Source organism: Heterodontus francisci, unplaced genomic scaffold (assembly GCF_036365525.1).
Source record: "Heterodontus francisci isolate sHetFra1 unplaced genomic scaffold, sHetFra1.hap1 HAP1_SCAFFOLD_1290, whole genome shotgun sequence".
Lineage (NCBI taxonomy): Eukaryota > Metazoa > Chordata > Chondrichthyes > Heterodontiformes > Heterodontidae > Heterodontus > Heterodontus francisci.
In genome coordinates, this window is record NW_027141499.1 from 5,001 (window position 1) to 17,500 (window position 12,500).

Genomic DNA, 12,500 nt, shown 5'->3' on the forward strand with positions numbered 1-12,500 from the left:
GCGGTTCAAAGAAGGCAGCTCACCACCACCTCCTCAAGGGGCAACGAGGGATGAGGCGACAAACGTTGGCCTGGCCAGCGACGCCCACATCCAAGGAAGGGATTCGCTCTGTCAATCCTTCCCTCCAAAAAGGGTGAAGGTTGTGTGAAGAGCGGCGAAGAAACACAATTGGATGCCCAGCCAGAGAGGGCACACCGAGGTGGGGGGTGGGGGGGGGGGGGGGGGGGAACATTTTTCAGGGCAGTGTCTCTCTCTCTCTCATTCTCTCCCTCTCTCCCTTCTCCTATCCCGTTCACTAACCCGATTCCTTTGCCTTTATCTCCCTGGGTCTATCTCCCGCAAGCTCGGCTCCCCTCCGTCTCTTCTCGGTTGCTCCACTCGGCTTCACTGTCAGACTCCAGTGGATGTTTCACGCCCAGAGATTTACAAGTGCTGTGGTTTTCAAAGGAACACTTTGCCGAGTTCCGAGTGAGGTTGAGTCATTGGCAGGAATCTTCGCTGCCCACGGTGTCCAATCAGACGGCAGCTCCTTTTCCTTCCCAAAGGAAAGGTGTTGCTGCAACAACAACTGATATTTTTATAACCCCTCCCACCCCCGACTCCCACCCTCTCCCTTTCAATGAACGAGATGTTCCCAGGAGCCTCAGGGAAGGGGCGAACAAACGCACCTTGAGATATCAGGGACCGGCGGTGTGGGGCGTAGGGTCCTGTGGAGCGATGGGAATCGGGGGATGGTCAAGTGGCCGGAATTGGAGGAGTGCAGAGAACTCGGGGGGGACGTAGGGACTGGAGGAGCTTACAGAGATAGGGAGGGTTGTCGGGACTGGAGGAGGTGACAGAGATAGGGAGGGTTGTAGGGACTGGAGGAGGTAACAGAGATAGGGAGGGTTGTAGGGGCTGGAGGAGGTTACAGAGATAGGGAGGGGGCAGTGAGAGGCCATGGAGAGATTTGAAAACGAGGATGAACGGGACTCGGTGCGAGTTCGGACACGGGGCGGGGGGGGGTGGCGGGTAGCGGGAGTTTTGGATGAGAAAAGGAATCTGGGGTTTTACTCTTCATTGCTAGGCCTCCCCCACACTCTCAACCTTACAAATTTGCATCCAATTAATTTTCGGCCTAAAACTGAGGCCTACAGGCACAACTCTGGGACTGGGTGGAAAGGACAGTGTATCGAACACACTGTGATACCCGGTCCAAGAGAGGGAAAGGACAGTGTATCTAACACACTGTGACACCCGGTCCAAGAGAGGGAAAGGACAGTGTATCTAACACACTGTGACACCCGGTCCCAGAGGGGGGAAAGGACAGTGTATCTAACACACTGTGATACCCGGTCCCAGAGGGGGAAAGGACAGTGTATCTAACACACTGTGACACCCGGTCCCAGAGGGGGAAAGGACAGTGTATCTAACGCACTGTGACACCCGGTCTCAGAGGGGGGAAAGGACAGTGTATCTAACGCACTGTGACACCCGGTCTCAGAGGGGGGAAAGGACAGTGTATCTAACACACTGTGACACCCAGTCCCAGAGGGGGAAAGGACAGTGTATCTAACGCACTGTGACACCCAGTCCCAGAGGGGGGAAAGGACAGTGTATCTAACACACTGTGACACCCAGTCCCAGAGGGGGAAAGGACAGTGTATCTAACGCACTGTGACACCCAGTCCCAGAGGGGGGAAAGGACAGTGTATCTAACACACTGTGATACCCGGTCCCAGAGGGGGAAAGGACAGTGTATCTAACGCACTGTGACACCCGGTCTCAGAGGGGGGAAAGGACAGTGTATCTAACACACTGTGACACCCAGTCCCAGAGGGGGAAAGGACAGTGTATCTAACGCACTGTGACACCCAGTCCCAGAGGGGGAAAGGACAGTGTATCTAACACACTGTGACACCCGGTCCCAGAGGGGGAAAGGACAGTGTATCTAACACACTGTGACACCCAGTCACAGAGGGGGAAAGGACAGTGTATCTAACACACTGTGACACCCGGTCCCAGAGGGGGAAAGGACAGTGTATCTAACGCACTGTGACACCCGGTCCCAGAGGGGGAAAGGACAGTGTATCTAACACACTGTGACACCCGGTCCCAGAGGGGGAAAGGACAGTGTATCTAACGCACTGTGACACCTAGTCCCAGAGGGGGAAAGGACAGTGTATCTAACACACTGTGACACCCGGTCCCAGAGGGGGAAAGGACAGTGTATCTAACACACTGTGACACCCGGTCCCAGAGGGGGAAAGGACAGTGTATCTAACACACTGTGACACCCGGTCCCAGAGGGGGAAAGGACAGTGTATCTAACGCACTGTGACACCCAGTCCCAGAGGGGGAAAGGACAGTGTATCTAACGCACTGTGACACCTAGTCCCAGAGGGGGAAAGGACAGTGTATCTAACACACTGTGACACCCGGTCCCAGAGGGGGAAAGGACAGTGTATCTAACGCACTGTGACACCCGGTCCCAGAGGGGGAAAGGACAGTGTATCTAACGCACTGTGACACCCGGTCCCAGAGGGGGGAAAGGACAGTGTATCTAACACACTGTGACACCCAGTCCCAGAGGGGGAAAGGACAGTGTATCTAATGCACTGTGACACCCGGTCCCAGAGGGGGAAAGGACAGTGTATCTAACACACTGTGACACCCGGTCCCAGAGGGGGAAAGGACAGTGTATCTAATGCACTGTGACACCCGGTCCCAGAGGGGGAAAGGACAGTGTATCTAACACACTGTGACACCCGGTCCCAGAGGGGGAAAGGACAGTGTATCTAACACACTGTGACACCCGGTCCCAGAGGGGGAAAGGACAGTGTATCTAACGCACTGTGACACCCGGTCCCAGAGGGGGAAAGGACAGTGTATCTAACGCACTGTGACACCCGGTCCCAGAGGGGGAAAGGACAGTGTATCTAACACACTGTGACACTCAGTCCCAGAGGGGGAAAGGACAGTGTATCTAACACTCTGAGACCGACAGTTCCCCCAATTGCCTGGATTCCAACCCCCCTCCTCCTCCCCAACTCGTCTCGTGACTTTCTGATCATCCCTGCACATCACACATTCCGGAATTCCTTGGGGTCGGGCGGAATGTGAGGAGTTTCCCTGGAGCCCGCAGTTTCAGTGCAGTGTCCTGACTGAGTGACTCAGGGCCGATGGGGGAATGTGTCAGATGGTGCAATTGATTTGTTGTTCTGTCTTGCTGAGGTGATCATTACCTCTCTCTTTCTCTCTCTCTCTGTCTATCTCTCTCTCTCTCTCTCTGTCGATCTCTCTTTCTCTGTCTCTCTCTCCCTGTCTCTCTCTCTCTGTCTCTCTCTCTATCTCTCTTGCTCCCTGTCTCTCTCTCTCTCTCTCCCTGTCTCTCTCTCTCTCTGTCTATCTCTCTCTCTCTCTCTCTGTCGATCTCTCTCACTGTCGATCTCTCTTTCTCTGTCTCTCTCTCCTTGTCTCTCTCTCCCTGTCTCTGTCTCTCTGTCTCTCTCTGTCTCTCTCTCTGTCTCTGTCTCTCTCTCCCTGTCTCCCTCTCTCTCTCTCCCTGTCTCTCTCTCTCTCTCTCTCTTTGTCTCTGTCCGAGCTCTCAGTATGTACACAAAGCATGAGATCACTCTCTATTTTCGGCAGTCTGCAATCGGCTTCCTGTACCTCACTCGCCCCAGGCAGTGAGGAGGATTCCTGTTGGTGCCTGTTTGTTGTGTGTGTTTGTGTGCCTAGGACAAGGTCTGAGATCGATTCCCTCTCTATCTCTCTTCTCTCTCTCTTTGCCTCTTCCTCCCCCTCACCTCCCCCCACTACACACTGGAATCACACAATCCTCCAAGACGAGGAGAGCACTGCCCCTCGCCATCCCTCACCCCCACCCCATCGTCTCATCAGCGTTCCTCCTAATGTCGAACACCTCGATTAAATCTCCTCTTAACCTTCTACATTCTCTCCGCATTAACTGAACCCCCAACACCCCCCCCCCCCCACTCCTCCCTGACAGACCCGTCAGGGGACGGAGAGGAAGGGGGCGGGAAAGACAAGGAGAAATCAGGGAGCCAGCGACATGAAAGAATGCAGAGGGGAGGCAGAGAGAGAGAGAGAGAGAGAGGGGGAGAAGAGGACACGGGAAGAGATGGGAAAAGAGAGAGTGAAAAAGAGAGCATGCAATCGAAAGTGAGAAAACGAGGGAGAATTAGAGCACACAAAACAAAGTGAGAAAACGAGGGCAAATTAGAGCACACAAAATAAAGTGAGAAATGGAGGGAGAATTAGAGCACACAAAATAAAGTGAGAAAGCAAGGGAGAATTAGAGCACACAAAATAAAGTGAGAAAGCAAGGGAAAATTAGAGCACACAAAATAAAGTGAGAAAACGAGGGCGAATTAAAGCACACAAAATAAAGTGAGAAAGCAAGGGAGAATTAGAGCACACATAACAAAGTGAGAAAACGAGGGCAAATTAGAGCACACAAAATAAAGTGAGAAATGGAGGGAGAATTAGAGCACACAAAATAAAGTGAGAAAGCAAGGGAGAATTAGAGCACACAAAATAAAGTGAGAAAGCAAGGGAGAATTAGAGCACACAAAATAAAGTGAGAAAACGAGGGCGAATTAAAGCACACAAAATAAAGTGAGAAATGGAGGGAGAATTAGAGCACACAAAATAAAGTGAGAAAGCAAGGGAGAATTAGAGCACACAAAATAAAGTGAGAAAGCAAGGGAGAAGTAGAGCACACAAAATAAAGTGAGAAAAGGAGGGAGAATTAGAGCACACAAAACAAAGTGAGAAAACAAAGGAGAATTAGAGCGCACAAAATAAAGTGAGAAAACGAGGGCAAATTAGAGCACACAAAATAAAGTGAGAAATGGAGGGAGATTGAGAGCGCACAAAATAAAGTGAGAAAACGAGGACAAATTAGAGCACACAAAATAAAGTGAGAAATGGAGGGAGATTGAGAGCGCACAAAATAAAGTGAGAAAACGAGGACAAATTAGAGCACACAAAATAAAGTGAGAAATGGAGGGAGAATTAGAGCACACAAAATAAAGTGAGAAAGCAAGGGAGAATTAGAGCACACAAAATAAAGTGAGAAATGGAGGGAGATTGAGAGCGCACAAAATAAAGTGAGAAATGGAGGGAAAATTAGAGCACACAAAATAAAGTGAGAAAACGAGGGCAAATTAGAGCACACAAAATAAAGTGAGAAATGGAGGGAGAATTAGAGCACACAAAATAAAGTGAGAAAACAAGGGCAAATTAGAGCACACAAAATAAAGTGAGAAAACAAAGGAGAATTAGAGCGCACAAAATAAAGTGAGAAAACGAGGGAAAATTAGAGCACACAAAATAAAGTGAGAAATGGAGGGAGATTGAGAGCGCACAAAATAAAGTGAGAAAACGAGGACAAATTAGAGCACACAAAATAAAGTGAGAAATGGAGGGAGATTGAGAGCGCACAAAATAAAGTGAGAAAACGAGGACAAATTAGAGCACACAAAATAAAGTGAGAAATGGAGGGAGAATTAGAGCACACAAAATAAAGTGAGAAAGCAAGGGAGAATTAGAGCACACAAAATAAAGTGAGAAATGGAGGGAGATTGAGAGCGCACAAAATAAAGTGAGAAATGGAGGGAAAATTAGAGCACACAAAATAAAGTGAGAAAACGAGGGCAAATTAGAGCACACAAAATAAAGTGAGAAATGGAGGGAGAATTAGAGCACACAAAATAAAGTGAGAAAGCAAGGGAGAATTAGAGCACACAAAATAAAGTGAGAAAGCAAGGGAGAATTAGAGCACACAAAATAAAGTGAGAAAACGAGGGCGAATTAAAGCACACAAAATAAAGTGAGAAATGGAGGGAGAATTAGAGCACACAAAATAAAGTGAGAAAGCAAGGGAGAATTAGAGCACACAAAATAAAGTGAGAAAGCAAGGGAGAATTAGAGCACACAAAACAAAGTGAGAAAACAAAGGAGAATTAGAGCGCACAAAATAAAGTGAGAAAACGAGGGCAAATTAGAGCACACAAAATAAAGTGAGAAATGGAGGGAGATTGAGAGCGCACAAAATAAAGTGAGAAAACGAGGACAAATTAGAGCACACAAAATAAAGTGAGAAATGGAGGGAGATTGAGAGCGCACAAAATAAAGTGAGAAAACGAGGACAAATTAGAGCACACAAAATAAAGTGAGAAATGGAGGGAGATTGAGAGCGCACAAAATAAAGTGAGAAATGGAGGGAAAATTAGAGCACACAAAATAAAGTGAGAAAACAAGGGCAAATTAGAGCACACAAAATAAAGTGAGAAATGGAGGGAGAATTAGAGCACACAAAATAAAGTGAGAAAACAAGGGCAAATTAGAGCACACAAAATAAAGTGAGAAATGGAGGGAGAATTAGAGCACACAAAGTAACGTGAGAAAACGAGGGCGAATTAGAGAGCACACCACAGAGAAAGTGAGTAACCGGGATAAGTCGAGTGAGGCAGAGCGCTCGATTGAAAAATCGAGAAACGGAGTGAGAATTAGAGAGCACAGAGTGAAGGGAAAAGGAGACAGAGAGAGGCGGAGGGAGAAGGAGAGAACGCGTGATGGAAAAAGTGGAGAAATCGGGTGAGAATAAGAGAGCATGGAGGCAGAAAGTGAGCAATTGCGTGGGCAAGAGAGCGGGCAATGGCGAAAGAGATGGAGCGAGAATTAGAGAGCACAAAATAAAGTGAGAAGGCGGGGCAGAACGGGAGGGTACACGGCGGAGAAAGTGAGCAACAGAGAGAGAAAACGAGCGGGAAAGAGCACTCAGCGCTACTACAAAAAAAAAAAAACGGGAGAGGCAGAGAGAGAATTGGAGAGCGCGGAACCAAGTCAGAAATAGGGAGAAGTCAAGAGGATGCCGAAGAGAAGGTGCGAGACGGAATGAGCAACCGAGCACGAAGTGGAGAGAATCCACTGCAGCGGATAGGGGGTGGAAAAGCGAGCAGAAATAGGGCAGGTCAGCGATGTAAGAACAGAAAAGAGATTGGGAAATAAGGGAACGGAAATTGAGAAACGGGGATCGATAACAATCTTGATGCCTGAGGCGAGAGAACTCTGTGTCCCTAGATGGTGGCCAAAAAATTTTAATGTATCTAATGAATAAACAGTTCCCACTGAGTAACCGAGAGAGAGAGAGCGAGGGGAGTGGGTAGGGAGAGTTTCTGGCAATGACTCACCGCCCTGTTTAAAGGTGACGTCTTTTCTACACCTGCAATCTCAGGGGATAAAAGGTACCTGCAAACTGGGCACAGGAGCAGAAACCTGAAGCTCAAGCGAAGGAGAGGAGCACAGAGAGAGAGAGAGAGAGAAAGAGAGCGTGTGCGTGTGAAGGAAACGGCGAGAAGGAGAGACCGACCGAAAGACGCGGAGCGACAGGAGCGACAATCCGGAGCAAAGAGAACCATCAGGTAACTGAACAGTCGAGCGGGCGGCCAGAGAGAGAGAGAGAGAGAGAGAGAGTGATGGAGAGAGAGACTGACCAGGAGACGGTTACTTTCGAGAGAGGGTCGAGTTGAAGTGACCCCACCCGAGGGCCGATGGGAGAGAGAGAGAGAGCGAGAGTGGGGGAGGAATGGCGGGGAGGGTTGGCGTCCGCTCAGTGGAATTCCGAAGGGAGGCAAATACCGTTCGGCGTCTTGAGGGCTGTGGACGCTCCGCCGTTGACGATATGCGAGACTGGGATGGATAGATTTTTTGGGGGGGAACTGAGGGAATAGCGCGGGGAGGCGGAGGTGAGGTAGGAGATCAGGAGGTAGGGGGGGTGGGTGGCAAATGGCCTCATCCCCGTTCCAGTTTGGGCCGGTCTTATGAAGAGAGCTGGAGGGCGGGAGAGGGGTCGGTCTTGAATTAGTCGGCGCGGGCTGGTCCCAAACCCGGCCTCGAGTCTCCCCGAACCGGCCGCCCCCACCCACCAATCCCACTATCCCGTCCCAGCTCCGAGGTGCACGTCTGACCGGGAATCTCCCTCCTTTGCATTTCCAGGAACCTCGCCCGGCGGGAATGGCGTCCATCGGCTTGCAGATTCTGGGGTTGGCGCTGGCGGTCATCGGCTGGCTGGGCGCCATCATCGCCTGCGCCCTGCCCATGTGGAAGGTGTCGGCTTTCATCGGCAACAACATCGTGGTGGCGCAGATCAGGTGGGAGGGCCTGTGGATGAACTGCGTGGTGCAGAGCACGGGGCAGATGCAGTGCAAGATCTATGACTCCCTGCTGGCCCTCTCGCAGGACCGCCAAGCCTCCCGGGCCCTCATGGTCATCAGCGTGGTGCTCGGCCTGCTGGGCCTCTTCCTGGGCATCGCCGGGGCCAAGTGCACCAGCTGCGTGAGCGACGAGGCGGCCAAGGCCAAGGTGGCCGTGACCTCCGGCGTGACCTTCCTCCTGACCGCATTGCTCGTCTTGGTGCCAGCCTCCTGGTCGGCCAACACCATCGTCCGGGACTTCTACGACCCCCTGGTGCCCCAGGCCCAGAAGTGGGAGCTGGGCTCAGCCATCTACATCTCCTTCGCGGCGGCCGCCCTTCTGGCCCTGGGCGGCTCACTCCTCTGCTGCTCCTGCCCGCCCCGGGAGACCGGCTACACGGCGAAGTACTCGAAGGCGCCGGCAAACACCGGCAAGTCCAACTACGTCTGAGGAGGGGGCGGCGGCGGCGGGGGGGGGAGCGGTGGGGGGAGTCATCAGAGAGCCCCAAACCCCGCGGAGCGGGGCACCCAAGGGCGTCATCACTGGAATCAACCAAGAGCCGCCGTTGTGCGTCGGAGTGGACTTTCGTTGGGGAAAAAAAAATGGCGGGACTCAGGGCGGGGAGCTGGGTTGCGGGGGTGCGGAGGAGGACCCGCCGCGCCCGACCGCGCGCCCGGGCAAGTTGGGGGCAAACGCGGGGCGTCGCCCACTCCATTCGCCCGCCGTACCGTTCCCGCCTCCCGTCTGGAGGCGTCGCTGTGGGATCGTTCTGTGCTGTTGAGGTGTCAATAATTTATTCGTTCTGCGCGATTGTCGTTGCTTTTGCTTTTTGTAAATAAAATGTCTCTTTGATTGTCAAACGCGTCCAGTCAGATTTCTCGTAAAAATAAGGTCCGCGCTGCAGTGTCGCGGTCACCTGACCTCGAGGTAGGGCATCGAGGTCCCGTGGAAGGAGTGCAGGAGATTTGCTCGAATGCTCCCAAGGATCAGGGAGGTCAGTTAATGCGGAGAGACTGGGGAGGCTGGGGTCGGTCTCCTCAGAGCCGAGGAAGTGAAGACGACAGAGGGATGTAAGAGCGAATAGGAAACCGAGAGTCACATGCACAGATCCAGGCATGAGGGAGGAAGGAATGAGGGCGCGGAGCTGCAACGAAGCAGCCAATGAAACGCGTTTGACCAAGCGCAGTCTCCGTTGGGACGGAGGAAACCCGGCTGGCAGTTGGCGCACAGCAAGATCCCACACAGAGCAACGCAAACCTGACCCAGATCGTTGTCCTTCAGGGGCCTCAACACCCCAGGGCGCACTCCACCCCGTGCCAAAACGTACCACACACACCCCCTCCCCCGCTCTCTCACAAATAGGGTTATGGGATGTTATACCCACCTGAGAGGGCAGGCGGGCACCCTCAGAGTGAGGTTTGATCTGATAAATGGCACCTCCAACAGTGCGGCGTTCCCTCAGTACTGACCCTCCGACAGTGCGGCACTCCCTCAGGACTGACCCTCCGACAGTGCAGCGCTCCCTCAGTACTGACCCTCGACAGTGCGGCACTCCCTCAGTACAGACCCTCCGACAGTGCGGCACTCCCTCAGTACTGACCTTCCGACTGTGCAGCGCTCCCTCAGTACTGACCCTCCGACAGTGCGGCACTCCCTCAGGACTGACCCTCCGACAGTGCGGCACTCCCTCAGGACTGACCCTCCGACAGTGCGGCACTCCCTCAGTACAGACCCTCCGACAGTGCGGCACTCCCTCAGTACTGACCTTCCGACTGTGCAGCGCTCCCTCAGTACTGACCCTCTGACAGTGCGGCACTCCCTCAGTACTGACCCTCTGACAGTGCGGTTTCCCTCAGTACTGACCCTCCAACTGTGCAGTGCTCCCTCAGTACTGACCCTCTGACAGTGCGGCACTCCATCAGTACTGACCCTCCGACCGTGCGGTTTCCCTCAGTACTGACCCTCCGACTGTGCGGCGCTCCCTCAGTACTGACCCTCCGACAGTGCGGCGCTCCCTCAGTACTGACCCTCCGACAGTGCGGCACTCCCTCAGTACTGACCCTCCGACTGTGCAGTGCTCCCTCAGTACTGACCCTCTGACAGTGCGGTTTCCCTCAGTACTGACCCTCTGACAGTACGGTTTCCCTCAGTACTGACCCTCCGACAGTGCGGCGCTCCCTCAGTACTGACCCTCCGACAGTGAGGCACTCCCTCAGTACTGACCCTCTGACAGTGAGGCACTCCCTCAGTACTGACCCTCTGACAGTGCGGTTTCCCTCAGTACTGACCCTCTGACAGTACGGTTTCCCTCAGTACTGACCCTCTGACAGTGCGGCGCTCCCTCAGTACTGACCCTCCGACAGTGCGGTTCCCCTCAGTACTGACCCTCCGACAGTGCGGCGCTCCCTCAGTACTGACGCTCCGACAGTGCGGAACTCCCTCAGTACTGACCCTCCGACAGAGTGGCGCTCCCTCAGTACTGACCCTCCGACAGTGCGGCACTCCCTCAGTACTGACCCTCCGACAGTGCGGCTCTCCCTCAGTACTGACCCTCCGACAGTGCGGCACTCCCTCAGTACTGACCCTCCGACAGTGCGGCACTCCCTCAGTACTGACCCTCCGACAGTGCGGCGCTCCCTCAGTACTGACCCTCCGACAGTGCGGCGCTCCCTCAGTACTGACCCTCCGACAGTGCGGCGCTCCCTCAGTACTGACTCTCCGACAGTGCGGAACTCCCTCAGTACTGACCCTCCGACAGAGTGGCGCTCCCTCAGTACTGACCCTCCGACAGTGCGGCACTCCCTCAGTACTGACCCTCCGACAGTGCGGCTCTCCCTCAGTACTGACCCTCCGACAGTGCGGCACTCCCTCAGTACTGACCCTCCGACAGTGCGGCACTCCCTCAGTACTGACCCTCCGACAGTGCGGCGCTCCCTCAGTACTGACCCTCCGACAGTGCGGCGCTCCCTCAGTACTGACCCTCCGACAGTGCGGCACTCCCTCAGTACTGACCCTCCGACAGTGCGGCACTCCCTCAGTACTGACCCTCCGACAGTGCGGCACTCCCTCAGTACTGACCCTCCGACAGTGCGGCGCTCCCTCAGTACTGACTCTCCGACAGTGCGGCACTCCCTCAGTACTGACCCTCCGACAGTGTGGCGCTCCCTCAGTACTGACCCTCCGACAGTGTGGCGCTCCCTCAGTACTGACAATGAGTCAGAAAGAAGAGGAACAGAGAGAGAGAGAGAGAGAGAGGTGGAGAGGTTTAGGGAGGGAATTCCACAGCTCGGGGCCCCAGGCAGCTGAAGGCACAGCCGCCAATGGTGGAGCGATGGGAATCGGGGGATGGTCAAGAGGCCGGAATTGGAGGAGCGCAGAGATCTCAACAGGGCCGTAGGGGCTGGAGGAGGGAACAGAGATAGGGAGGGTTGTAGGGACTGGAGGAGGTTACAGAGATAGGGAGAGTTGTAGGGGCTGGAGGATTTTACAGAGATAGGGAGGGTTGTAGGGGCTGGAGGAGGGAACAGAGATAGGGAGGGTTGTAGGGACTGGAGGAGGTTACAGAGATAGGGAGAGTTGTAGGGGCTGGAGGATTTTACAGAGATAGGGAGGGTTGTAGGGGCTGGAGGAGGGAACAGAGATAGGGAGGGTTGTAGGGACTGGAGGAGGTTACAGAGATAGGGAGAGTTGTAGGGGCTGGAGGAGTTTACAGAGATAGGGAGGGTTGTAGGGGCTGAAGGAGGTTACAGAGATAGGGAGGGTTGTAGGGGCTGGAGGAGGTTACAGAGATAGGGAGGGTTGTAGGGGCTGGAGGAGGTTACAGAGATAGGGTGGGTTGTAGGGTCTGGAGGAGGTTACAGAGATAGGGAGAGTTGTAGGGGCTGGAGGAGGTTACAGAGATAGGGAGGGTTGTAGGGGCTGGAGGAGGGAACAGAGATAGGGAGGGTTGTCGGGGCCGGAGGAGGTTACAGAGATAGGGAGGGTTGTAGGGGCTGGAGGAGGTTACAGAGATAGGGAGGGTTGTAGGGGCTGGAGGAGGTTACAGAGATAGGGAGGGTTGTAGGGGCTGGAGGAGGTTACAGAGATAGGGAGGGTTGTAGGGGCTGGAGGAGGGAACAGAGATAGGGAGGGTTGTAGGGTCTGGAGGAGGTTACAGAGATAGGGAGGGTTGTAGGGGCTGGAGGATTTTACAGAGATAGGGAGGGGGGAGTGAGGGGCGATGGAGGTATTTGAAAACGAGGATGAGAATTTTAATATCGAGGTGTGACCGGACCGGGAGCCGGTGTAGGTCAGCGAGC

General features: G+C 53.8%; 2 protein-coding genes across 2 annotated transcripts in view; one reads left to right on the forward strand and one right to left on the reverse strand.

The window, feature by feature from the left end:
* LOC137363891 (claudin-9-like) overlaps window positions 1-12,500 on the reverse strand; it is a 22,963-nt gene that overhangs the window by 1,254 nt on the left and 9,209 nt on the right. The window lies entirely within an intron of this gene.
* Window positions 6,892-9,062, forward strand: LOC137363890 (claudin-4-like). The gene is made up of 2 exons (XM_068027400.1): window positions 6,892-7,430; window positions 8,005-9,062. The coding sequence occupies exon 2, from the start codon at window positions 8,023-8,025 to the stop codon at window positions 8,650-8,652; it is 630 nt and encodes a 209-aa protein (XP_067883501.1). The 5' UTR covers window positions 6,892-7,430; window positions 8,005-8,022; the 3' UTR covers window positions 8,653-9,062.